Source organism: Natrix helvetica (assembly GCF_964273705.1).
Source record: "Natrix helvetica genome assembly, chromosome: 1".
Lineage (NCBI taxonomy): Eukaryota > Metazoa > Chordata > Lepidosauria > Squamata > Natricidae > Natrix > Natrix helvetica.
Window position 1 is genome coordinate 260,778,271 of NC_138548.1, and position 27,560 is coordinate 260,805,830.

The 27,560-nt window shown below is 41.7% G+C and overlaps 1 protein-coding gene across 5 annotated transcripts; it reads left to right on the plus strand.

Moving 5' to 3' along the window:
- The first annotated feature begins 3,424 nt into the window (after nucleotides 1–3,424).
- On the plus strand, nucleotides 3,425–25,096 carry BEST2 (bestrophin 2). 5 transcript variants are annotated; one of them, XM_081939937.1, is made up of 10 exons: nucleotides 3,425–3,662; nucleotides 8,990–9,167; nucleotides 10,204–10,298; nucleotides 10,754–10,987; nucleotides 11,351–11,505; nucleotides 13,200–13,277; nucleotides 21,077–21,229; nucleotides 22,124–22,204; nucleotides 22,434–22,588; nucleotides 23,241–25,095. In XM_081939937.1, the coding sequence occupies exons 2-10, from the start codon at nucleotides 9,016–9,018 to the stop codon at nucleotides 23,836–23,838; spliced, it is 1,701 nt and encodes a 566-aa protein (XP_081796063.1). In that variant the 5' UTR covers nucleotides 3,425–3,662; nucleotides 8,990–9,015; the 3' UTR covers nucleotides 23,839–25,095. The 5 variants fall into 5 exon arrangements, with proteins under 5 accessions (XP_081796063.1, XP_081796062.1, XP_081796064.1 ...); XM_081939936.1 differs by lacking the exon at nucleotides 3,425–3,662 and adding an exon at nucleotides 3,780–4,223; XM_081939938.1 differs by lacking the exon at nucleotides 3,425–3,662 and adding an exon at nucleotides 4,518–5,292 and having other exon boundaries at nucleotides 23,241–25,096.
- Nucleotides 25,097–27,560: the final 2,464 nt, after the last annotated feature.

Genomic DNA, 27,560 nt, shown 5'->3' on the forward strand with positions numbered 1-27,560 from the left:
AGAAAAGTTAACAACAATGCACACAGGCAAACTTGTGTTTGGAGAAAGAGTCCAGTATGTGGAAGGAAGGATGAAACAAATATTCCTGCCAATGGAAAAATGGACTGATCAGGTCTGCAAAATCACAGCATGCCAAAATAAAATAGCTTTGCTGAAGTTCCAATGAATCACATAATTTGATTCAGCCCTCCTAACAGACATTTAGAGATTGCTCCGATTCAAAGCCAATCTTAGAATTTGGCACAATCCTGATGAAAAGTGCTCTTGTTTTACTGGTAAGGCCTGTATGCCCCAGGTAAAATGCTAAGCAGTGCAGTCTAATTTCCCTTGAACAAGCTAAATCAATTATATTCCAGATATTATCAGTGATGCACTAGATAAGAAAAATAAGTTGTTTGGATTACATAATTGGATGTTACTCATCTCCTCCTTTCTAAATTTTATTCAACCCACAATTTCTTTATTAGGTGGCTTCGGTCAAAATTCTATCTTGCTATGAGAAAGAACTTTCTTTGCAATAAATGATGAGATGGACTATCATAATCACAGAACATATTACATATTCCTACCTTGTGTGCCTCATATCCTAGTGTGCGGCTTTGAAATTACAGGTTGCCATGCTAGTTTAATCACTTAAGAGTATTTCATCTGGAGATTGCATCCATTCAATTGCAAGGGTTGGGCTTTAGCAGGTACCTGCCCAGTTTATTTTACAACCAGCTAGGCTTCCCATACCACATTGAACACAGGAGCTGTTGAATGCAGATGATGCATCACTGGAAATTTCTGTAAGGTTTGTAATGGGCGTTGGGCACGGATTAGGCCATGGACTGTGAATGGCTGGCAAAGCAGGGCTTGCTTCTCCTTTTTGTCTCGTTGCTGGGTAGAGAATGCTATTTTTTTTCTGTCCATTGGCTTATTTAGATCAGTTCAGATGAGTTGACCTTTTGACTTCTCTAACTCTCAAGCAGTAGAACTCTGAGGTCTAATGTATCTAGTGGGCATCACTGGGGGAAAAGCCTTCTAGAACAAAACAGTAGCTGTAAGAAGAGTTTGTGTCATTTCTAGAAAAAATATATATATCCTGTAATTGATACTTGACCAAAAATGCTTTGTTTGGGATGTATAACACAACTTCTACTTCAGTAACAGAGTTTAGAAATGATTTCTTTGAAAACTCAGTTCCACATTTATAACATAGAATGAATTGTGATTTAAGGTTAAGGGTTGAGAGATTAATATTTTAATTGTTAGTTTGCCCCTAGAGTCAGGCACGACTGGATAGGAAAAACTTTACTTTATTTTTTAAATACGTAATTGCGTAAATGATTTTACTTTTTACTCTCCTTAGATAGAGCTTAAAGTACTTCTACTGTTGTGTTTCTTATGAATTTACATTGCAATTTATTCCTGAATTTGGAGATGATAAAATAAATCTGTAACAAGCCAAGAAAATGTAGTTGGATTAGCTGTTCAGCTAATTAAAAAGAAGAAGTTTTATAGCTTTAAACTTATATTTAACGGAAACATGTCTTTTTGAATTAACCCAATTGCCTGGTTCTCACAATATACTGAACTATTAAACAAGCGATACTGGTTGGGCTGGCACAATATATTGAATGACGTACTACATCGTAGTTCAGCCTAATGTATTATGCAAATTCTATGAGTAATGCTTCTTGGTTGACTAAAATGCCATCTCTTTTGCTATAAAATATTGAGAACAATCTCATTTTGATAGGCTCTAGACTCTAATGATATTTTTAAAGAGTTAATCTATAATTGGCATGCCCTCCAAGAAACAAAGCTAGGTCACACTGGTTTTGTGGTGTTTGCATTCTTTTATCAGAGTCACAAACCATATGTCTATGGCAATCTGCTTCTCCAAAGGACTACCTAAGGGAGCCAGTATGCTTTGGTGATTAGGGTAAGACTAGGACTTGGGAGAACCAAGCTCAAGTCTACTCAGCTACGAAAACTGACTTGCTGACTTTGATTCATCACTGAGTCTCAGCCTTGCTTATTTCATAGATAAGTTGTGATGATGAAATTAAGGAAGATTCTTTTATTAATGTTTTTCCTGGAAGAAAAGCCTAGTATGACTCTAGTAAATAAACTCAGCAACCTGTAATCAGGTTATTTAATAGTATCAGGAAAAGCCAGCCACAGTTATAAGAAATATGATTCATATTTCTTATGATTCGTATAGCAATTTCAATCAAGGAGATACCACTTCAGCAGAATCATTACAGCTGGCTTACAGCTCTATAACTAGAAATGTTTTGAGAGAACACAGGAATGATAATTTCCATCTTCCTACTCAATATTTAATCCCTAAATCCCTATCCCTAAAGATGGAAAAAATGCAAAAGAGATGGGAGTGTTATATTTTTGTACATGTAAATGCAAGCACTTAAATGTGCTTGTGAGAAAGCAATTATTTTGCCTCTCCTCTTTATTTTTCTGTCATAGTTTCCACTGCAATATAGCTGTTTGCTTGGTTCATCTTTGTTCTACAAACCAAACCCTGAAGGTATTGACTTGTTAAACACTGAAGGAGAAAAGGCCCAAAGGGGAGAATGATTCCATCAGGTTTCAAGCAGAAAAAAAGGATTATAAATTCTTTCACAATCCTATTATTGGCTGGCTTTAGGACAGCCTGAGATAGTATATAAAGATCCAACTTCCATATACCGGTCATTCCCAACTAAATCATCAGTGCAGAAAATCAATTTAAAATACTGAGGTTAGAAAGCTCAATGGTAAGGATTCAAGGTCATGTCACTTGTTTCCTTCCTTCAACTAAACTCTTTTTCCCCAGAGACTACTATAACATTTATTTCTGAGCAGTGTGTGAGAAATTACATGTACTGGGGATGGCTTCAGGATATTTAAGAGTTGGTCTTTCAGTTTATAAATGTACCCATCCTGTAACTGTCTTTAAAGATGCAACCAATACTTCTTAAATAGCAGTGCAGGTTCTGAAATTCCGTTTTCTTGGGACTTGGCTTTCCACCTTTGAAGTGTTTGTATGTATTATTTTTGTTTGTGTCATACTGAGATTTTGACTGAAATAGATATTCTTTATAGCTTGCTTGGTTTTACTGTATACTGCTTGGTATACTGTACTACCAATGCATTATTATTTTTTTGCTGTTCAGTTCTGTATTTTTACATCGATTTAAATGCATCAAATATATTTCACATTACATATTATAATACCCATATAGTTTCCTAAGAACTGTCTTTCTCTCTTCCAAAAGATTCGGCCATTCTGCAGTTCTTCCCCACTTCCTCTTAAAATTGACTCAAAAATAACCTGCCTTTTTGTGCCTGCAACAATTCTTGCAGCCTTTCAGTTCAGTTGCTTACCTCTCCCCTCTCAATCCAGATTCAGATACCCAGCAATCAAAGAGTTTACCTGTGGGTGGGTTGTAAAAGGTCAGTTCAGATTTCAAAGGCTTAGATAGATATGTAAGTATTTAAAAACCTGTAGGGGCTGCCTGAGCTGTTCCCAGTTTTGGCACCTTATCTCGTAACACTTGCATCCCAAGTGAAGCTTGGATCTGAAAACCATTGTCAGAGAACTTTGCAAGCCAGTCTGCTCCTGCAGGTATCCTGGTTGGAGGCAACTGCAAGACAGCAAAAAACATTTTGCACAGGTTAGTGTTAAAATGGTTTGTTTAGGGTTCCCTGTTCCTTCAAGGAGCTGGTTCTTTTTCCTTGCTTTGTAAAATTTTGAATCCTGTGAATGTTGTTACAAGCTTATGGCTTCTTTAAAAATTATTGCATGCTGAGATAATTAATACAATTTAGTTACGGGTGTTTCTAGTTGGCCTGCATGTGGTATGGGATTGTAGGAGGAAAAGTTTTAAATATTTGCCTTCTCCTCCTTCATCAATATAGGATCAGAGTGATAAACTTAGAAAGACTTCTCCTTGGAGGCATTTAGTATATTTATTCCAGTATTGAATTTTGGGCTGACATCTGCCGGGAAATCCTGTCTCTTCTTTATTGTCAATTAGCTTGGAGTTGTTACATTTCTCCAGTTCAGCGTTTTTCAACCTTGGCAACTTTGAAGAGGGACAGAAGTCAGTTCCCGGTATCCTCCAGTCATTATGCTTGCCAAGAAAGAGAAACTCTGCTTTAGCCCAGTCTGAGACCCTGAAAGTTTGAATATTATAGGAAATGTATTGAATATTGATACCCATTCTAAAAATAAGGTAGGCTTTAAGCAATGTGCTGTATTATATGCTGTGTATTTCATTGCTGAACAGTAAGTATGAATGAAATCAGACTATTTGTAATCTAATCTATACATAGCTAGCATGACAATAGACAAGCTCATTGTAAAATTATTTTTGCAGTCCTTTAATGTCACCTTCAGAGTCTGGTGCTGCATTTGCAATGATAGGCTAATGAGGGTACTTATTCCCTGAATTGTTTTCAGGAATTGGTAGAACCTGTGTTGAGTGTTTCTCTTGTGGCCGCTTTCCAAGGGAGAGCTACATTATAGCAGATTCAGTAAATATTATGCTATATATCCTGTGGTCTATCAACTACCATGAGGATCTTGGTGATTTCATGTAGGGACTTAGACAATATAAATCTTAAAGGAATGAACTCCTTTCCATTTGCTGAGTTCTCCCATTAATTGATGCAGCATGTGGAAAACCTACCTGTGCCTAAGGTGACCTGTTTGATTCCAGACATTAGGATCATCTAGACTTTCTGACTCTGAGAAAGAACTTTCTGCAAGTGCTGTATAAGCTCTAGCATAGTTGCATGCAGACCAAACTTGCTAACCAGGATGCTTATCACACTATCTCCATTTGCAAGACATTAAGACTCATCTCACCCAAAAGCAATGTTTTGTTTTGAAGATCAGTCTTCTCTCATTCATACTTTTTTTCTTCCCTCCCCCAACTGCTTCTGGGGAAAGAAAGGAAGGAAATAAAAAAGGAAGGAAGGAAGAACACTTAGGGCCTTTTAGTATTTGTTTATGGGTTGAATCTCAGTCAGTGGTCAGTTGTACGACAGCCAGACTTTAGTTAAGGGGGGGGGAAATTGGCTCAGCATTTACTCATTAATGAAGAACTCATTCAGATAGTCTGGGAAGTTGCCCTCCTTCAAAGGCTTTTTACCTTCCACTCTTAATCCAAGAAGGTTTGATTGTTGTTCCCCCAGGGGAAGGCATCTGAGTTCTCAATTCTTCTTGGAATAGCAAGTGGGGAGGGGAAATTTCTGAAAAGAATGTACCAGTTGAGAGAAGCATTGCTAGATCTGGACAAGGTAAGGTTGTGCGTGTGAAAGATTAAATCAGACCCCCTTCAAAGTATAGTTAGAGGTCTTGCTTAGAGTTCAAGGGTTTGTTCTATTGGCTTGAAGGAGCAACTAATTTAACTCAAGATAAAAAGGAAAAGGGCTACAGCTGTGCCCCGAAGTTTTGCAAGAGAAGATATTCCGATGAATGCTACATATTTTGCCAAATGCAGAACTACCAATAAAAATTTCAATAGCCCAGCTGAATTGCTGTACTATGATGGAAGATCATCTTGTAGATTTGTAGCCTGTATTTCCTTGAGGAGCATAAAGTGGCATATCCTGCAATCTTATATCCTGTTTTTCCTCCTACAACAGCCTTGGAGTTTGGTTGGGCTTGGAAGGACTAGGAGTGATTGGTACAAAGTTGCCTAGTAGGTGTCTTTGGTGGCACTTTGATCTACCATCTGCAAATCAAACTGCTTTAAACAAAAAGCTGAAGTATTGCCAAGATTATCCCAGTCCAAGAAAGGAGTGTTATGGGAGACCTTGGATACGAATAAGAGGGACAATAGGACAGGGACAGCAGGCATGTTGGTGGGCTTATGCACGCCCCTTACAGACCTCTTAGGAATGGGGTGAGGTCAACAGTAGACAGTTTAAGGTGAAAGTTATGGGGGTTTGGAGATGAAACCAAAGAGTGCATTCCAGGCATTGACCATTCTGTTGTTTGTTATTTATTATATAATAAATAATTATATTATTATATTATTTATTATATAATTATCTATCTATCTATAATTGTTATTGTTGCTGTTACTTCTCTCCTTGCTATTGTATAAGTCTATAACTTGCAAAGGATTGCTTTTTATCCTTTTGAATAGTTATGTATTACTTGTGAGAAAACTGCATATTCTTTTCCATCACGGGACCTTTATTAGACTGTGATTTGATTATAATACTTATTAAAATGACTGCATTTGACTCTGATCACATTTGTCCATTATCCCAAAAATGCCTTTGGGGAATGGCAGCCCCTCCTTTCTCTTGCACACAAGAAGGATGCCAATAGGAAATGCTAGGCTAACAATACCTCTAGAGAGAGAGAGAGAATTCTGTTCAGTTGTGGGAGGGCCAAGCTTAGCACTGCAGAGATCAAGAAGTGATGGCCATTGGGTCAGTCATTGTTTCTCAGCCTAACTTGCCTACTTCATAGGATGGTTAGGAAGAAAAGGGGGCAAAGAGGTCATCACCACAGGTAAAGGAAGGTTTAAAATGAAATAGATAAGACAACCTATTCCAACACAAGGACAGTGCAGAAAGTAATGCCTCATAGCATCATTTGATTTCAAATTACCATAATTAAAGCAATATCATATTCAAATGGGGGCACAGCTATTTTTCCGGAATTAGGCTTATAACAGAATAACAAGAGTTGGAAGGGAACTTGGAAGTCTTCTAGTCTGACCTTCTAGTCTTCCTCAAGCAGGAGACAAATGGCTGCCTTCTTAAAAAACTTCAAGGGATGGAGCACCCACAACTTCCGAAGGCAATTTGTTCCACTGGTTAATCGTTCTCACTGTTAAATTCCTCCTTAGTTCTAGGTTGCTTCTCTCCTTGGTTAGTTTCCATCCATTGCTTCTTCCCTTCCCTTCTGGTCCTTTGGAAAAGAGGTTGACCTCCTCTTCTTTTGTGTCAGCCCTGAAATATTGAAACACTGCTATCTTGTCATCCCTAGCCCTTCTTTTCACTAGACTAGACAACTCCTGCAGCTGTTCTTTTTTATGTTTTCGCCTCCAGCCCCCTAACCATCTTTGTTGCTCTTCTCTGCACTTTTTCCAGAGTCTCAACATCTTTTTTTATAGTATGATGATTTATGATGTGTGTAGTGCCAGCAATATGCATGGTGGTATAAGAAGATGTGCTTCTGCCTCGGGAAGCACATCATGCAGTGTTCGATACAGAGAAAACCACAAAGAATATGTAGGAGAATGTGGCATGTTATTCCGCAATGTAAGAATGTTGACAATTTCACCCAATAAGGCTTAGAGATGTGCTATTCAACTAAGGCATAAAAAAACTATCAAGCTTAGAATAATCATGCGCACTTTAAAAAAAAATAGATCCACATTTGATGCATAGAAAATGAATAATACTTTATTAGATATTTCATGCTTACTTTTAACAGTAATGTCTGCTGTTGAAATCTTCTAAGGTATTTCAGTGTGGATTGTTTAAATTCAAAGCAGCAGTCATTCCAGCATTAAACTGGTAGAGCAGGACTGATATTGCCTGCTGTTCTTTGTAGAATTTTTAGTAGGTCAAAAGGTACCACCATCTATCATCAGGTGTTTATTTACATTATTGTAACTCATACTAAATGTGAAACGCTGGTAGAAGTGAGTAATTTAAGTTGGCAAGGAAGCACTGCTTTCTTTCTCTCACAATTCTACCTTCAATTTTATTTAAAACCTTTTCCTTCCCTGATGATGTGCATGTGAATATGGTGTTGCCTGTCCCAGTTGTACTTGTTAAGTGATGCCAACCTGAACATGTAACCTTAGTAACATTATTAACTCCAACTTTACATACAGCAAAATTTGATCAACAATGGCTTTTTGAATATAAATTTTTAAATATTTATATTTTAAAATCTTTAAGATGAACATAAAGCCTTTCCTGCTTTTGTCTGTCTGTTGTAAGGAATAACTGTGGCTCCAGAGGACATTTTCTAGGATGTGTTCACATAAGGGGCTAATCCAAACTGCAATTTAATGAATTAACCCTGAATCATAAAGTAGCCCTCTACATCTTAGCCTAAGCCTAAGGTGTTCTATGTTCCAGGTATTATATAACCTTCTGCAGATGCTGGTACAACTTTACATTATCATTTCAGTGTTCAGATAATGTTATCTTCCACTTGCAATCTTGTTTTTTCCTGCCATTATTAATGTTTAGTCTTATTGTAAAAGGGAAAAAAAATGGAATCCTTTCCTTGTCTTTTGGTTTGCTAGCTATTGTCCTAGGAACACACTTGGTTGCAAGGGGGAAACTGATTTCTCTGTGCCATTGTAGAGAACATAAAAGAAGAAAGGAATATGCAAATCAGGGCTATTCCTTTTAGCTGATTGCTGATAGCTGAATTACCATGGAAAAATGGCTTGAGGGCCTGACTCTCTGACCCAGTTGAAATCAGCAGTTTTGTAAAAGGGGGGGGGGGGGTTAAAGTCTCCCCATTGTAAAAAGCGTTCTTCCTTCCATGACAATTAGCAGTTTGGACGTTGTAATAACTCCTCCTCAGTGATGCTACTCTCTGTTCATCAACTCCCAATTACTTTTTCCGAAGGAAAAACACTTTTGACAGGGGCTGAGGCAAGAAAAGCTCTTACAAACACACCCATTTGAAAGTCAAGGGTGTGATCTCACCAGAGGATCCTCACCAGAGTTTTTCAGGAGGACTTGCAAGGAATTCCCGCAGGGTTTTCTCCTTGCTGTGGGAAAGTGCTGAAGCAAAAAGAACCAATCTGGAGGGCGTCAGGTTGGGGAAGGCAACGTAAGTTCTGAAAGGTGAGACTGCTGCTCTGTCCAAAAGGAAGGAGAGGCTCTGAAAGAGCCTAACATTTTCTTCTTTGCTGCAAGTCCTGGTGTGAGCAACAGAGAAGGTGATCTGCATGAGAAGTTTGCATGTACTAACTAAGGTCTAATTCGGTGTCTCCTTCAATTGCAGGTGCACTCAGCCTACTTCTGCCTAGCATGACAGTTACCTATACAGCTCGGGTGGCCAATGCCCGCTTTGGGGGCTTCTACAAACTGCTGAGCCTATGGCGTGGGAGCATCTACAAGCTGCTGTACAAGGAGTTCCTGGTCTTCTCGGTTTCCTATTTGGGACTAAGCCTTACGTATCGGTAAATCAGGGTATCAGTTGGCATCCTTTCCCTCCTGTTTTTTCAGAACAGCCCAAGAACTTTGAGCTGTCCTTAATATTCCACCTGCACGCTCAGGTTTTATGAAATTTCTTTTCTAATTTGAAGAATTACTACAGGTGGTCCCCACCTTACGATTAAAATTGAGTCCAAAATGTATGTTGCTAAGTGAGACATTTGTTAAGTGAGTTTTGCCCCATTTTACGACTTTTCTTGTCATAGTTTTAACATGGTTAACCATTGCAGCTGTTAAACTAGTAACCTGGTTGTTAAGTGTTAAGTGAATCTGGCTTCCCCATTGAGTTTGCTTGTCAGAACGTCACAAAAGGGGATCACAGGACCCCGGGGCACTGCAACCGTCATAAATATGAACCCTTGTCAAGCGTCCGAATGTAAATGTGACCATAAGGGATGCTGCAATGATTGTAAGTATTAAAAACAGCCCCAAGTCACCTTTTTCAGTGCTGTTGTAACTTCAAACAGTCACTAAATGAAGTGTTGTAAGTCGAGGACCATCTTTACCATACTAAATTTCCTAGGACATTGTTCATTCCGGAAAGTGTATTTTGGCACGAGGACGTATAGTATACTGTTAAAATAATTCTAGCTCTGCTATACAACCTTGGCTCAGTTCCTGGCCTAGTTGTAACATAAAATAAGTGATGAGGCTACATGTAAATAAGGTGTTGCCCCTTTTCAACAACAGCGTAATTAACCTGGTTCATGAAATTACTTGTGTCAGTTACAGCCTATTTAAGCAAAAGAGATTTCACTTTCTCCTCCTTTGAGACACTGGGTGAATATGTCTGTATTTCTCTTCCTGGCTGAGCTGTGTTGAGGTTGAAACGTGAATAAGCCAAATGTAGATAATTAAGAAACGAGTGAAAGCAGACTCTCATGACATCCTACGGTGGATGCATGGTTCCTTCAATTATCCCAATTTTCAATTCAAGCCTATGGAAGCCAGCCACTGCCAAATGATATTTTTTAAAAAAATATTTCTTCTTTCTATTTCTAGGTTTGTCTTAAAAGAAGATCAGAAACGGGTTTTCGAAAAGGTGGTCATTTATTGCAACAAGTATGCCAATCTCATCCCTATCTCCTTTGTTTTGGGTGAGATGCTTGATTTCCCAACCTCCCCCCTCTTTGCTATTTCCATTCCAACCCTTTCCCTACTCCTCATCTGCTCTCAAGGATAATGGGCAAAATGCAGGGAATTTTTTTTTTATCAAAAAAGAAAAAAATTATATCAATCTCCCCAACTCTCTCGTTTCCAATGTTGCAACGTGGAATACAAACAAAATGCAGTGGCTAAAAAACTGAATTTAAAACGCTTCACAGAATTTGGTTATAACACATTTGTTATAATTCGTTATTTACGTGTTTGCATGGCTGAGTTTTGGCTTTCAGAACCTGTTTTGGGTTTTATAATGAAATAATCCTCCCCACCCCACCCCCCCAATGAGATTTGCATTGTAAAAATCATATTGTAATGTAATTGGGGAAGAAAGTCAGAATATAGTTTTAATAACTGAATAAATAACTTCCTCTCTCTTGGATTCACTCAGGCTTCTATGTAACGCTGGTAGTAAACCGGTGGTGGAGCCAGTACACCAGCATGCCAAAGCCAGATCGCTTGATGTGTGCCATCTCTGGAAACGTCCATGGTGTAGATGAGAAGGGACGGCTTTATCGACGGACACTCATGCGCTATTGCAGTCTGTCAGCAGTCTTGATCTTGCGCTCAGTCAGCATTGCTGTGTTCAAGCGCTTTCCCACCATGGACCATGTGGTGGAAGCAGGTAAGGGTAGCACTAGAGGCCCATCTTCTTGTTGAATTACATGGGAACATTCTAAAAAAAAATGTAGAAAGTCAAAGTAAGCACCATTTAGAACATCCTTTAATTTGGAAGGTGCTGCCTGTAAATGCCCTTGTAATGCATTGTTTTCAGCTTTGCCCAGTCTGGTCCCATATTGGGCTACATGGCCATTAACCATAATCAGTAGAGCAATGGAGACAATAATATTATAGGCCAACACATTCTGAATACCTTAGGCTATGAAAGTCTGCATGAGAACGTGCCATTTCGTCTCCTAATGAATTCCACCCATTGCTTGAGTGGCATTGTATATATAAATACCTGCTTTTTTGCATCTGCTTCAAGGATTCATGACTCGTGAGGAACGCAAGAAATTTGAAAATCTCAACACTTCCTACAATCGATACTGGGTCCCCTGCATTTGGTTTACCAACTTAGCTGCACAGGCACGTAAAGAAGGCCGCATACGTGACAACTGTGCTCTCAAGTTGCTCATGGAGGTGAGGTTGGGAATCCTAGCATTTGAATTATAAACTTAAACTAGTTTAATAGTTATTTTCACTTCCCAGAATCTTCTAGTTTCTGGTGTTCCAACATTTCTGAGCACTTTCTCAGCCATCCATAATGCTTAGACTTCTTCTATAACAGTAGAGACCTGGCATGTTAGAAGAATCGTATCAGTTCCTTTCAAGATGGCCAGCAGCAAGAAATTGTTGGAATTGTAGGCCAAAAACATTTAGAGAGCACCAGGCTCTGTTTGCTTCTGTTCTATAGATTTAGTGTTGCAAAACAGGGTGAGGAGACCTTTTCTTTGAGATGCATTAATACCCATCATTGAGCCATCATCATCACCTCTCATCCTAGCCATCATTTGTTTGTCTCAGATGGGAAGAGTGATATCCAAAGTAAAATATAAAGGTTCCTCTGGGGACAAATATTCGATTTTGTATCCAATTAGTTTTTTAAATGAACCAAAAGCTAGGAAGGTTATTTACTGTAAATTCCAAGGCTATATAATTTTAATACTTGGGAAAGATTATAGTAGATTATAAAAAGGTAACTATGTAAGAACCTTGAAAACAATGCACTAATCAATAGAAATTATGGATTTGTTAAAGTTACTCCTGTAAGATTTAATCTTATTACAGCTTCCTTATTGGATTGTGATAGTGCTATGGGTATAATTCATTTATATCCATATAAATATCCAAATAAGCATTTGATTAAGGACTCAAAGCTAGGCCCTCTCTTGATGCCTCCTTCCAGCCTAGCTGGTAATTTCCCAACATCTATAATAACTATCATGAGACTACTGAACACTAGCTTAACACTACTTTCCAGAGCGCCAAATGTCCAAGTTGGAAGATGCTATATATCAGTGATGGCGAACCTATGGCACCTGTGGCATGTGGAGCCATTTGTCAGGGCACGCGAGGTGCTGCCCTGTCAGCTGGCCAGCGCGCATGCGCGCGCTGGCCAGCTGAGTTCACCGTTTTTAAAAGCCATTTTTTCGCCCTCCCCAGGCTCCAGAGGCTTTATAGGAGCCTGGGGAGGGCAAAAAGAGCCTCCCCCGCTCCCCGGAGGCCCCTCGGAGGCTTCAGGGACCGTCCAGAGGCTTCCCTGAAGCCTTCAGAACGGTTAAAATGACCCTCCGAGCAAACCGGAAATGACTTCCGGTTTGCTCGGAGGGTCATTTTAAGCATTCCGAAGGCTTCAGGGAAGCCTCCGGATGGTCCCTGAAGCCTCTGAGGGGCCTCCGGGGAGCGGGGGAGGCTCTTTTTGCCCTCCCCAGGCTCCTATAAAGCCTCTGGAGCCTGGGGAGGTGAAAAAGCATGTAAAAATGGGGGGGGGTTGCGCCTGTTGTGCGCGCATGTGCATTGGGGGGGTCACGCATTGCATTATGGGTGCAGCACGCCCGCACATGACCCCCCTGCGCTCCCCCCACTTGTGGCACGTGAGCCAAAAAAGGTTCGCCATTGCTGCTATATATGGCCAATTTTTATCAGAAGTCACTGAGAAGTCCAGGAGAATTAACAGAATCACATTTCTCTGCCTCAATCCAGAAAAAAGTCACTTTATCTTATTGATTTGAGTAAACCTATTCATATACCTGAAGGCATTGTGGAAAGCTATATGTAGTTGTAGAAAGTTCTCACACCTCACACAAGCAGTGATGATTGAATTCTCCCTGCAGGAACTGAATCATTTTCGTGGCAGCTGCAGCATGCTTTACCACTATGACTGGATCAGTGTACCATTAGTATACACTCAGGTAAGCTGTCAGACTCTGAGAACACAAATGTCATTTCACTGGTGAGTGTTTAAGCACATCCTATTGTTGGCTTTTCTGGTTTGTGTGTCCTTTTTCTCTTGTTTAGAACAGATTAAAGGATTATGACCAGATTTAAGAGAAAACTGGTGATGGGAAGATTTATCATCTCTTACATCGAACAATTCTGTTTTTGACTTTCTAGACTATCACACATCTGTACCCCACGCAATAAGTTATTTGTCCAGGTTTATATATATATGCTTATTGATTGGCAATTCTGGGAGTTGTAGTCTATATCTGGGAAAACAGTATCAGACTTTCTTCAGCAATGTATACTATCAAAGCTTACTATCAGATTAATGAACAACAGAGATGGAATCTCTATAGAATTCCGTTCCACACAAATATATTTTGTACACATCATTGAGGTTTAACTGACTGACAGCTATACCAAATAGTAGTTTGTGAATGATTCTGTATCAGAAGGAAGTATTAAGTGGCATCAGCTCAGTTCTATTCAAAAACATAATCTGAAGAATAGGATGGGAAGGATGCTTGTAAATTTTGCAAATAACACCAAGCTAAAACAAATTGGCTAATATCTTAGTGTACAAAAATCACAAAAATGACCTCAACAGGGTGATGTACAACTGTACAACTAGGGCAATGAAAACTATATTATGGATATAAAATGGGGGAAACTCAAATTGACAGCAGTGCACAAAAGAAGAATTTAACTATAAGAGTATCCCAATGTTTGATCATGACCAGGTAACTTTTATGTAGCAGCTAAAAAAACAATGTGCTATGCCCAAATCGTAGGAAATAACAGTTCCCTGTTTCCCTGTGCTGCTTAGACTGCATTTGGAGTTCTGTGTTAAGAGCGGATACTGTACTTTAAAAGGGATATGGATAAGTTGGAGCATATTCAGAGGAAAGTTACCTGGACGATAAAATGTCTAGAAAGCAAGTCCCATGAACAACAGTTATTGGAGCCAGGAATAGTGAACTTGTAAAAGAGAAGCTCAAGGAGAGCTTGAGAGAGGAGAATTAAGGGAATCCTGGTTGGAACAGAGGAATGAATGAATGGGGAGAATACTTGGGGGAGAACTTCTTAGTTGCAACAGAGGGATGAATGAATGACCCGCAAGGACTCTTTTAACACATACAATACATCCTATGCTGATAGTATTATTATTATTGTTTAATATATTATTATCTGTTTATGTTCGCATCAATGTTAAATCACAGCTGCTGGTTCTTTAGCTTTGTTGGCTTTCATATGCATTGAGGTCTCCCCCAAAATCTAGGATCTTGTAACATATTGTGTCATATATATGTGGATCCAAGCAGTATTTTTTTTCAATTGACTAATGGAAATGTTATCAACACACATATTCTCTAAGTGCTGCCCAAAATATGCTATCCACCTGGGACCATCAAAGTTGGTTTCAATTTTTAATTTTCAGATCTTGTTTCTTTGTGATCTTCTCCAATTCTTTTTCTTCTATTCTACTATCCCCTGGTATTGCCTCATCATTTATCCACATAGTTAGATACCAGAAACATTGGTAATGGTTTACACCAATATCCTTTGTTCCAGTGGGAACAGAGATTCAATCTGATTGGTCAAAGAGTCTGACAGCTCCCTATAAAACGGCTGCTGTCAGACTGAACCTTCTCTGGATTGTACATAGTTGACTTGTGCTAATAAAGAGCTGTTTGTTACTCTGAAGCCCGAGTGTGCCTTCATTCACCCGATCCAACACTGGCGACGAAGGTGGGATTGGAAGGCAACTAGGCAGACAAGAGAGCACCACAATCCAGCAAGTCAATCCAGCCCGGAGCACAGTGCAGCATCGAGCAGCCATCTTTGAGTGGCAAATTCAAATGTGCTCAGGAACACAAGATGACAATGCACGCCCCACTGACTCCGTACAACCCAGCCACCGAACACTGGGAATCCTACATGATGAGATTTGATTGCTTCCTCGAAGCCAACGACTCATGGGCCTTTTTGAAGGCCGGAAAAAGAATATGTTCCTGAGCTACTGCACACCAGAGGTGTTCAAGACAGCGAAGGATTTGTCTGAGCCAATGCCACTCCAATTGGTCGCTTGGTCGGTTCTGCAACAGACACTGAGAACACACTACGCTCCCAGACTGTCTAAATACATCCGGAGGCACGAATTCAACATCTGTAACCAAAAAGAAGGGGAATCCATCAATGAATATGTTGCGGCACTCAGAAAGGCCGCAGCGTACTGCGAGTTTAGAGATCTTGATGAACTACTACTTGACCGGATCATATGTGATGTTAGGGACATTGGCCTGCAGAGGAGGTTATTAGCAAAAACTAATCTTACTCTCCAAATTGCCCTAGACGAAGCCAGGGGTGGAAGAGCGCAGGCATGCATCGTGAGGCCACAGAGCCTGAAGGCTCGGAGAGTGAAGATGACAGCTACCGCATGTGCAGTGATCGCACCAAGCCGGCACGAAAATTTGAACCATGTTTCCCGCCTTGCGCCAGCTGTGGAGGAAACCACCTCAGAACACATTGCCGTTTCCGCTATGCCATCTGTCAACACTGCAAACGCAAGGGGCACATCGCAAAGGTCTGCAGAAGCGATTGCCCCGCTACAACCTGGAAGCCCAGAAGCATACCTAACCGCCAGCAGAGGCCCAACCAAGGGGCATAGCAGCCGCCACCACGGTGAACAGAAGGTGACACCAGAGTCATCTACCACACCTCCATAGGCCAAGTCTGCACGAAGAGGCCAAAAAAGCTGAAAGTCACAGTCCTCATTGAGGACTCTCTATGCAATTTGGAGATTGACACGGAGTCATCCTTGACCATAATGTCTCGGGCAGCGCTCGAACAGGCTATCCCTAGCCTTAAAAAGCATGAGCTGCGGGTTCCAGACATCCACCTTTGCGACTACCAGAGGAACCAAGTCCCCATCGTGGGCCAGGGGACCTTCCAGGTGAGGTTCAAGACCTTCTGTGGCCAGGTACCAGTGACGGTAGTCAACGGAGATCTACAGAGCCTCCTGGGGCTTGACTGGTTCGAAGCCCTGGGCCTAGAAGTATCTGAAATCAATGCCATACGAGATGAAAGCACTGAGGAATTCCTTAAGGAGTTCGAGGACGTCTTTGGCACCAGTCTAGGTAAGTATGAGGGGACTCCAATGTCTTTTAACTTGGACCCCAATGTAGCCCCCATCAGGCTAAAACCCAGGAGAGTACTTTTTGCTCTCCATCCTAAAATTGATTTTTAAGTAGACAAATTGATTGGCCAGGGAATCCTAGAGCCGGAAGACCCCTATAGTGACACCTGTGAAGCCCGACCAGTCTGTCCACATCTGCGCGGATTACAAGTGCATGATAAACAAAGGTTTGCAGCAAAGCACTTATCCTGTACCCATTGTACAGCATTTACTGCGTTCATTAGGCCCCAGAAAAGTATTTGAAAAATTGGATATGGCACAGGCATACCAGCAGTTGCCTGTAGATGGCACCACGGCAGAGGCCCAAACCACTGTGACGCACAGGGGTGCATTCAAATGCACCCGCCTTCAATTCAGAGTTCGTATCGCCCCTGGACTGTTCTAAAGTGTCATGGAACGGCTTTTGCAGGGGATTCCAGGAGTCGTCCCCTATTTGGACGACATCGGCTGCAAATAAGGCACAATTATTTAAAAGATTGGGAACTGCTCTGGCCAGAATCAGGGACAAAGGCCTCTGCCTCAAAAAAGAAAAATGCCAAATTAACGTGGCAAGGGTTGAATTCCTAGGGTACCTCATTAACGGCTGTGGGATTCATCCAACCAACAAAAAAATTAAGGCAATCCAGGACGCCTCTACACCTCGCAATCAGACTGAACTGCAGGCGTTCCTAGGGCTGCTTAAGTTCTACAGTGTCTTTCTCAAGCAGAAAGCCACGGTTGTTGAGCCTTTGCATCGGCTTCTCAGCAAACATGCTAAGTGGTCCTGGGCCAGAGCTGAAGCAGCCACATTTGCTGCGGTGAAGAAACTGCTGTCAGCGGACATGTTTTTGGTCCAATATAGCCAGACCCTGCCACTTGTCCTAGTGTGCAATGCTTCCCCGTTTGGCGTAGGAGCTGTCCTCAGCCACCACATGCCCAATGGAACCGAGGCACCCATCACCTACTACTCATGAACATTGTCTGCTGCTGAGGGGAACTACAGCCAACTGGACCGTGAGGCTCTGGCTGCAGTCACTGGCTTGAAATGGTTCCACGAGTACATCTATGGCCGTGATTTTGAACTTATCACGGACCACAAACCATTGCTAGGATTGTTGGCTGGGGACCGGCCTACCCCTGCTTCTTTGTCACCACGAATGACCAGATGGACAATATTCCTCGCGGCCTACTGTTATCGCCTCGTCCATCGACCTGGTTCTACCTTGGGGCATACCGATGCCTTGAGTCGATGCCCACTGCCCTGAGCTGCTTGCAGACCCTACCCCTGACATACCAGTCCTCCTCATTGACTGTCTTGAGGCTGCTCCTGTCTTGTCTTGTGATGTCGCCCGCCACTCAGAAAAAGACTCTACATTCCGACAGGTTTTGAACTGGGTGTGGAGGGGGTGGCCCAAGGGGCCTGTGGGGTCTGAATTTAAAATGTTTTACTGCAAACGTGATGAACTGTCAGTAATAAATGGTTGTTTACTGTGGGGGGACTGGGTCGTTGTTCCACCCAAACTGCATATTGCAGTATTAGAGGCCTTGCACATAGGGCATCCTGGAATTGTCAGGATGAAATATTTGGCCAGGAGTTACATGTGGTGGCCTAATATGGACAGGGAGATAGAAGAATGGGTGGCTACCTGCACACCGTGCCAGGAGTCCAGACCAGCTCCTCCAGAGGCACCCGCTAAGGAGTGGGAGCGACCTCAAGCACCATGGTCTAGGATGCATATAGATTTTGTTGGCCCTGTTCATGGTCAGACCTTTATGGTAGTTGTGGACGCCTACTCGAAATGGCTAGAAGTAGTCTTCATGACCTCTACCACGGCAGAAGCAGTCAGCAAGGCACTACAGAGACTTTTCTCCACTCACGGCCTGCCCGATGTTTTGATCTCTAACAACGGGCCCCAATTTACAGCCATGCAGTTAGAGACCTAGTTAGCAGGACAGGGATTCCGACATGCCCTGGTCGCTCCATTCCATGTGGCTTCCAATGGTCAGGAGGAGAAAATGGTGAGATCTGCAAAAGAAGCCCTATCCAGGATGGGCTCAGGAGATTGGCAAACATGGGTTGATCAATTCCTCCTCATACAGCACATCACACCAAGTGCTACCACTGGTGGAAGCCCTTCTGAGCTTCTAATGGGTCACTGGCTAAGGTCCCACTTAGCCCGGCTACACTCAAATTACTCTGCCGCGTCACCCCAGATTCGACTGGCAAAATAAGAAACTTTAGCGTAGGGGATCAGGTTTACACCCACAACTACGCTGGGGGAACTCTTTGGATTTCTGCCACAGTAATAGGCATCACCGGGCCTCTCTATTACCTATTAGAGCTCAAGGACGGTTGAAATTGGGGACGGCACATTGATCAACTCCATGGTCGCATCTCCAACTCCAGTCTTAGGCAATCAGAGGTAACTCCTGCACACGTTAGCCAAAGCTCTACACAAAAGGAGCATGATTCACTCCTTCCACAGATAACTCAATCCTGAAGGTACCGGGGCACTTATCTGTAAGAGTTGCAGGCACGCAGCGAGTTCCGAGTGAACTGGCTCCAGAAACTCCAGCTGCGGCCTGTGAGAAATTCCAGGAGCTTCCACCGCAACGGAGACAATAGGTCCATCCGACCTGACTGAAGAACACCCACCAACTGAACTGTGCAGGTTTGGGTGAGCCACCAGAAAGCCTGCCTACCTGCGAGACTATGTCACAAATCAGTTGAGCCCATCTAAGAGGGGAGGGATGTTAGATACCAGAAACATTGGTAATGGTTTACATCAAGGTCCTCTGTTCCGGCGGGAACAGAGATTCAATTTGGTTGGTCAAAGGGTCTGATAGCTCCCTATAAAAGGGCTGCTGTCAGACTGAACCTTCGCTGGATTGTACATAGTTGACTTGTGCTAATAAAGAGCTGTTTGTTACTCTGAAGCCTGAGTGTGCCTTCATTCACCCGATCTAACACACATATTATTTTCTTCTTTACAACCATAGTTATATCTGGTGTGTTATGAGCGGAGATTCTGTATTTGGAAATCCCACAATATTTTAACCTGCTCATTCTTACTACATTTTCAACTCTATGTTCCCACCAATTTTTCATTATTGGTACATGGTAATTTTCATAGAAGCTCCATAAATCATTTTCATGAATATGTTATGTTGCATTTATAATCAATTTATGAAATCTTGTATGAGCTGAGTGTATGATCCATTGTTTCTCGTTCTTTGTACAACCTGCACTTTGAATCATTTTGACAATTTTTCAATTCTGGCTTTGATTTTATTAGTTCAAATAGCTTATTCTTGGGTAGCCAAAATCATTACCATTATTTCAAGCATAATTAGTATGTTGCTGTTATTTTAAATATTGAACGCTTTAAGTTCAGTCTTTTTTGAATTGTGGATTATTGAAACAATGATTGCATATATAATGTAGTATATTTTTATTTTATTTATTTTATTTGATGTAACTGCCTTAGTACTCTTTTGCCTTGAAAGATAGTGTACAAAGTCTAAAACCAGCAAGCCACTAAAGCCACTGCTAAAATTGGCCATAGAACAGAGTTGGTACATTTAGAACACTTTAAAATCTTCGTACTTTAAGATGTGAAACAACAAGCATGCCATGAATTCTATGGATAATATATACTCTCTGTCAGAGTATTTAGGTGCACAATAACTCCAACAGAGCAGAAGTTCCCCTAGGGCTGACAATTCTCTCTCTGGTATGTTTATCAGGACAGTTAATTTTGGTCTGCCTACTGGTTAATTACACCCAGAAACCTAACATCTTATCTACAGAGTTACAATGCTGTCCTTTATAACCTAGTAATCCAGTATATTTAGCTTACTCTAGAATAGCCGTACTTTAACTGTTTATTTGCAATTCCTGCCTTACAAAAGGTACTCAGGGTGATATAAAAGCAATTAAAGAGTCATGGTGGTGCAGTGGTTAGAGTACAGTACTGCAGGCTACTTCTGCTGCCTGCTGGCTGCCTGAAATTTGGCAGTTCAAATCCCACCAGGCTCAAGGTTGACTCAGTCTTCCATCCTTCCGAGATGGGTAAAATGACGACCCAGATTGTTGGGGGAAATATGCTGACTCTGTAAATCGCTTAGAGAGGGCTGTAGAGCTCTGTAAGCGGTATATAAGTCTAAGTGCTATTGCTATATTAATGATACTTAAATTAGTTATCAGTGCCTTTCTGCATACATTATTGGTGAATAACAAGTGGGGGAAAAACTTTTACTGTTCTATTTTTCAGTGTTACATGAGATATAGACCTAATTTCCACTGGTAACTAAATAGGGGTTGATAAATTATCTTAGGGTTTTTAAATTATCATGGAATTAAATAATATGAAAATTAGAATCGTCATAATTTCATCTATTAACATTGACCTAAAAAGAGACTGAAAATATGTTCTATTTCTTAGTAGTTCTAATTCTCCGAATGAAAGATGATTAAGCAAGGATTAAGCTGTACTCTAAATTGCATCCTAAGTAATTGTTGTAATAAAAAAAACACCCTTTAATCTGAGCAAAGAAGCTCTTCACCTTTTCCTTTTCTCTTTGCTCTGATAGGTGGTTACCATAGCTGTATACAGCTTCTTCTTTTCTTGTCTAATTGGAAGGCAATTCCTCGATCCAGCCCAAGGTTATGAAGGACATGACCTAGACCTGTGGATTCCTGTTTTCACCCTGCTTCAGTTTTTCTTCTACTTTGGATGGCTCAAGGTAGGGCAGAATGGAGCTGGTTAATTTGCAGTGGTTGCTGGAGCATTTCCTACATCACTTTCCTCAAGCAGATCTTGTGTCAAATGGGAGTTCTTGTCTAAGGAGATTCTCAATCATCCAGGTCAGTGTTTCTCAAACTTGGCGACTTTAAGTCCTGTGGACTTCAACTCCCAGAATTCCCCAGCCAGCTATGCTGGCTGGGGGATTCTGGGAGTTGAAGTCCACAGGACTTAAAGTCGCCAAGTTTGAGAAACACTGATCCAGGTCATGGTTGTCCCAAAGGTGCTTTTTCCTAAAGGCAATTGGACTTTTGTGGTTGATTTTTTTCCCCTTGGAAAACGTTTTGTTTCTTATCCAAGAAGCTTCTTCAATTCTTGGATGCTTCTTGGATGAGAAGTGAAAGGGGAAAAAAAAGTCCATTTGCCTTTTGGAAAAAGCTCCTCTGGGACAAAAGGTCACATTATCTCCAACTACTGTGACTCCTAACCTTTCACTATTAATTACTGTATTGACAGCAGTGGTGGGTTGCTGCCGGTTTGGCCCGGATCGGGTAAACCGGTAGTAGCAATGGGAGGAGGCTCTGCCCACCCACCTGGATGCTTCTGCATGCCCCCAAACCAGTAGTAAAAAAGTTAGCATCCCACCTCTGATTGAGAGCCAATATGACTAATGGTGATCTTAGGACTGAATGACTGGAATCCCTTAGCTTGGAAAGCTGCCGTAAAGAGTTGCTCGGGGCTAGGCCAGGGAATCCGATTTGGGGCAGAGGAAAAAGAGATTTAGCTTCCTTCCTCCATCTATTTGTATACTTGGCAGAAGATTGGGAGGCTCTGAACAAGGTTAGAAACAGAGACTGTCAAAGGGGAAATCTTTCCTCATTGTGGATCTTTGCAGGTGGCTGAGCAACTCATCAACCCATTTGGAGAGGACGATGATGACTTTGAAACCAATTTATTGATTGACAGGAACTTTCAGGTAACCCCCCAACTTCTCCTCTTCAGCTAAGGATTGGCAGTGTCCAGTGAAGATAAATTTTCCCATGATCCAATAGTTGTAAACCCGTCTCCTGTTCTACAGGCTGAGATTCTCATCCCTCCCTACCCCAATACATAGATATCCTACATACATATTGACAAACAGACAGGCAAACACCAGTACTGTCTGCCTGCAAAAGGGATTCTTCATGTTCGGTTTTCTTCTGAAGGTCTCCATGATGGCTGTGGATGAAATGTATGGGGATCTGCCTCTCCTGGAGAAGGATAGATATTGGGATGCCTCAAACCCACGAGCCCCCTATACGGCAGCTACAGTTTTTCTGCTGCAACAGCCCTCATTCCAAGGCTCCACTTTTGATGTGACGTAAGGATTTGTTTATTCTAGGTGCAGTGTGCAAAAATTAGTAAGAATAATAAATGGTTAACTGGTAAAGGGACAAAGGGGATCACAAGGGAATGAACCTTTGGTTTTTTTCTTATTTGGGACTAGCTGTTAACCCAGTGTTGCCTAGGTAATTATTTATAGGGGCGAAATATCCGGACCAAACGTAATTTCTAATGTTGGATTTTCCCCCTTACTAGAGGGAGCCCCCTTGTGGAGTACTGTGAAGCTGTTACCATGGCAACTCCACTGCATTTTACAGTAGAATCTAGTATGGCAGTACGGCACAACAGGGTTTAGCACACACCTCAAGGGGTGTTAGGTGTATCTTACCCCCACAGTATTTTTCTTCAGAGTGTAAATCATCTGGGTACCAAGCTTGTTTGAAATTGCTCGAGGTGTTCCAGAGTTATGCTGGAACACACACACAGCCGTTTGTATACACACACACACACAAATAATCTTTTCCCAGCGTGTGTGAAGCTCCCCATTGGCGAGACTGTAATTGTACAAGCATGATAACAGTGCGTTTCCCACGTGAGGGAAGCCCTGTTACTTTTTAGTAATGGAAGTATCTATGGATAGTGCAAAATGGTGGAGCAAATTTCTTCAACCACTTGTCCTCATTTTCCAGACTGGCCAAAGAGGATATGCAGTTCCAGCCTCTGGAGGAGATTGCCGAGGGCCTTGAACAGAGCCACCATGTGCCTGCCCACCTCTTGAACCGACTGCTGTCTACAGCTCCTACCTCAGGCGGTTTTGGGCGCCGTCTCTCTCTCCTGAAGCGCAAGAACAGCTGTGTTTCAGAACCATCAACCACCTACAGCTGCCTTTGTCAGGACATGCAGACCATTGACTGCACATGTACCCCATCAGCCAATCAGCAGATGCGCAGTAACAGCATTCCTTTCATCCCTGAAGGGTCAGGAGACTCCGGCCATGATACCAGCAGCCCAGGAAAGGAAGCCCACAGCCTTCTTCCGGAGTCTCACATTGTTGAGCTGGGTGAACTTCCTCAGAGCGCTTCGGTCCAGGAGAATGTTACAGCTGCCCCCCATGATCCAGAGCCCCTTGTGGATACATCAGTTAATACAAATGCTTTGTCCTGGCCTCTCCTAGAACATGACTCTTCAGACACTTCCTTTCCTCACAACCCAAAGGACGTGCCCAGCAAGGGGGTCAGCTATCCCCCATGGCTGCAGAGCCCCATTGAGGAGGAAAATATGGTATGAGCCAGTTATTGGGTATTCACAGGTGAGATGGAGTTACTCCCTGGGACATCTTGTTATGGTGAACCTATTGGAAGGCGGCTCCGAAAGGAGGGACCAGCAGAACTGAACACACCATTATAAAAAACACCTTTGTAGCAGGGACTCCGGGGAATTTTAAGAGATGTTGTACACTCTTAATTTCATTAGCAAATACTCTGTTCCTACCAAAGAAGATGCTAGTTTTAAACCTTGCTTTTTACTTAACAGACTACATACGAACATAGCGTAGATACGAGTATCGTACTGCTTTGCAGTGTTGAAATGTTTATTTTTCTCATCAAGATGAACTAAGAAGGAAAAAGCCAAGGTGTACATGAATTGTATAGCACCTTTTTCTTTCACAACCCTATAGAGCAGGGATAGTCAACCTTTTTATACCTACCGCCCACTTTTGTATCTCTTTCAGTAGTAAAATTTTCTAACCGCCCACCGGTTCCACAGTCATGGTGATTTATAAAGTAGGGAAGTAACTTTACTTTATAAAATTTATAAAGCAGAGTTACAGCAAACCCCTACCGCCCACCATGAAAGCTGGAACGCCCACTAGTGGACGGTAGGGATCAGGTTGACTACCACTGCTATAGTCAAGTGATTTAAAGCTTGTGCTTTTATGTTTTATTAAATGTTTGTTTGTAAAACATTGAGACTTTTGAATACTTTAAATCTTACAGTCGTTCTTTGCACCTTTAATGAAGTAGTAACTTGATTCTGCCAAACGTTTGTTGTTTTTAAACGTTATTCCGGCCTCTGGAAAACACAGGAAGAATGGCAGGGATGTAGTGTTTGTATGGTTCATGCCAGAGACATTTTCATTACTTTAGCATCAGGTAACATAACCTGCATAATTAGCAGGGTCTCTACTAGCCTTTAGAAGGTTTACATAAAACTTACTGAAGGAGGCATGGAAAACTAGACTTTAAAGGGTCTCATTATAAATCCTTAGTACAGTGGCCCAGGGGACTAGGAACCGGTTCCGTGGAGAAAGGTTTTTCCGCGGACTGGAGGGGTATGTGGTTTTGTATGCTGCCTGCATCCCGTGGATGGGGCGTCACTTGTTTGTACGGCCCAATTGCTGCTCTAATAGTCCTGGGGCAATACAAATGTCAACAGAGGCCTTATTCACAAGTATAGGAATACTCATCAGGCTTAGGTGTTTTCCTATTTTCACAGATTTAGCATTGTTTCTTGAAGAGATAAATGTTGAATTAAATAGAGTTTGATCACGCCTAATAGCAAATAAAATAAAAACTGATTTGAAGAACCCTTGAATTTTAAAACTATATCCTCATACTGGAGTATGTTATTTATATCCAAGTCAGCTATAGCAGCAGTCCCCAACCTTTTCGACTCCGCAGACAAGCATTGGCAATGGGGACAGAGGATGGTTATGTGTGTGTTTGTCCACCGCTTGTGCAGCCTGGTTCCCAACAGGCTGTGGACCTGTGGTGGGATGCAACTGGTGTAACAACCAGTTTGTTGAGAGAGTGCACAGTGAGTTTGCAACTTACCTTCTACTACAGCCCTGGTGCAAAAAAGCTGAGGTGTGGCAATCTGCTCTACTGTGCCTATCAGTTGGGCTTCAGAAAAGGGAATATAGGTGAGTATAGTGCAGGGGTGGGCGGGCCCAGCTGAAAGTCGAAGCGAACTGGTTTGCTCCCAGCTGATAGTTGGAGCTACCGGTTCGCCTGAACCGGTAGAGTTCCACCCCTGCCTGTGCCAGTCTGTGGACCAGCAGTTGGGGCTCCTGGCTATGGCATATGAACACTGAACCTGAACACTTTTAATAACAGAGCATTGGGGTGATTAATTTCATTTAAGAAAATCTACACAAATAGGGATAGCCTAATTTAGCACAAACCTAAAAATGGAAAAATGGACTTCATTTGTATTGGTGCAAACAACAGCAAGAACACACTGATTTGCTATGCGGTTCGCTCGTGGTTGTGCAGTGCGCTTAATGCATGATGTGTGTGCATGCACAGTACTATAAAAATGCTTCTGCACATGCCAAAAGAAGCCCAAAACAAGATGGCCCCGCCAGGAGAGCCAGTTTGGGGGCGTGGTAGGCCTGGGTTGCTGCCAGTTCCAGCGACCCAGGCGGCCAAACCACTATCAGTTCAGCTGAGCCAGTCCAAACCAGTAGGAACCCACCACTGGATATCATTCAGTAACCTTGCCGAAACCAACCAGGAAAGCATAGTAGATCCTTATATATAGGACTGTTAGTTCCATGATAGAAAAGAAAGAAATGAAAGCACTATATTAATCTTATGCCATGTATTATACATCTAGCCATCAAGTATTAACTACTGCTAAGCAAAACATTTCAAATTTGATGTATCACTGGAAATATTTGAATGGCACGGCTGAGTTGTCAAAACACCAGTTTGGTGCTCTTTCAGTTTGGGCAAATGCTCTAGGCTTCGGGCAGTTTGTTGTGTCACAAACACTAGTCCACAATCTTTATAACCAAACTTGGTATAAAAGATGAAGATTGTTAATGCTAGTTGCACTTTTCATTTCAAAGCTAGACAACTTTGTAAAATATTGTGGTTTGTACCTAGCCCAGAAAGCTTGAGAAAAAGACTATTAAATATTATTAAGTTTATTAAAGCGGTCTTACTTCTCAGATTAGGCTAAGGGATGCAACATACTGAATTTGTTTAACATGATTTCTTGTTTGAAAGAAACAAATCTGTGAGTCCAGTTATTATAGGATGATTAAGACTTTAGACTTCTAGAACAGATCTGTCAAACTCGCGGCCTGCAGACCAGATGCGTCATGGCTGGCCACGGCCATGCCTGATATAGCGAAGGGGGAAAAAGTCAAGATGCATCACGTGACAACACCGTTGCGTGAGTTTGACACCCCTGTTGTAGAAGGTAACATACTGTGCTTGTTTTAAATCTTTCATATATCCTCTGAACTGTCTAGAGTTGTCAGAGTGCTGCAGTGTTCTAGAGAATGCTAATTCTCTTGATAAGAATAATTGCTGTAAAATCAAATACAGTAGTACTGCCTACTGCAGAATATTTGACTTAAAATATTTGATAGAGCAGAGTTATCCAAACTTTCCAGCTTTGCCGCCCAGCGCCAGAGAGGGACAATTCAGAGTGAATGATGGGCAAGCTCACACACAGCTCCATTTGCATGAGCAGTGAATATGCACACCCATTGCTTGCACAAATGAGGATGGGCATACTCACCCACCACTCCTGGGGCCTGGTTCCGAATGGCTCAAGGGCCAATAGTGGGCCGCTACCTGAGGTTTGAGGACCCCTATGATAAGAGTACTGAATATTTTGAGAGGTTTTTCTGAAATTATGTTTAAAAAATGGTTTCAATGTAGTAAATTATTGACATAATAAGGAAAATGAGAATTCTTTCTGCCTTTCAAACAGAATTTGAATGAAGACATCTGTCTGCTTTAAGGCAAACTGTCCTGAATAATTCTATCTTCTCTTTACTAAGCGTTAATGACAACAGAAGGGTTTTCCTAACACTGGATGCCTGGGAAAGCCACACTACTTTTAAAAATAATTCATAAAGTTCTTTAAGGGATTTTTCTGATTGCTTCTCAGTTGAAAATACTATGCTCAGAACAAAAAAAATACTACTGACTATGTGGCAATAATAATGGTTGTGCAAATGGCAATATAAAGAAAAAAAGGGATCCTATCTT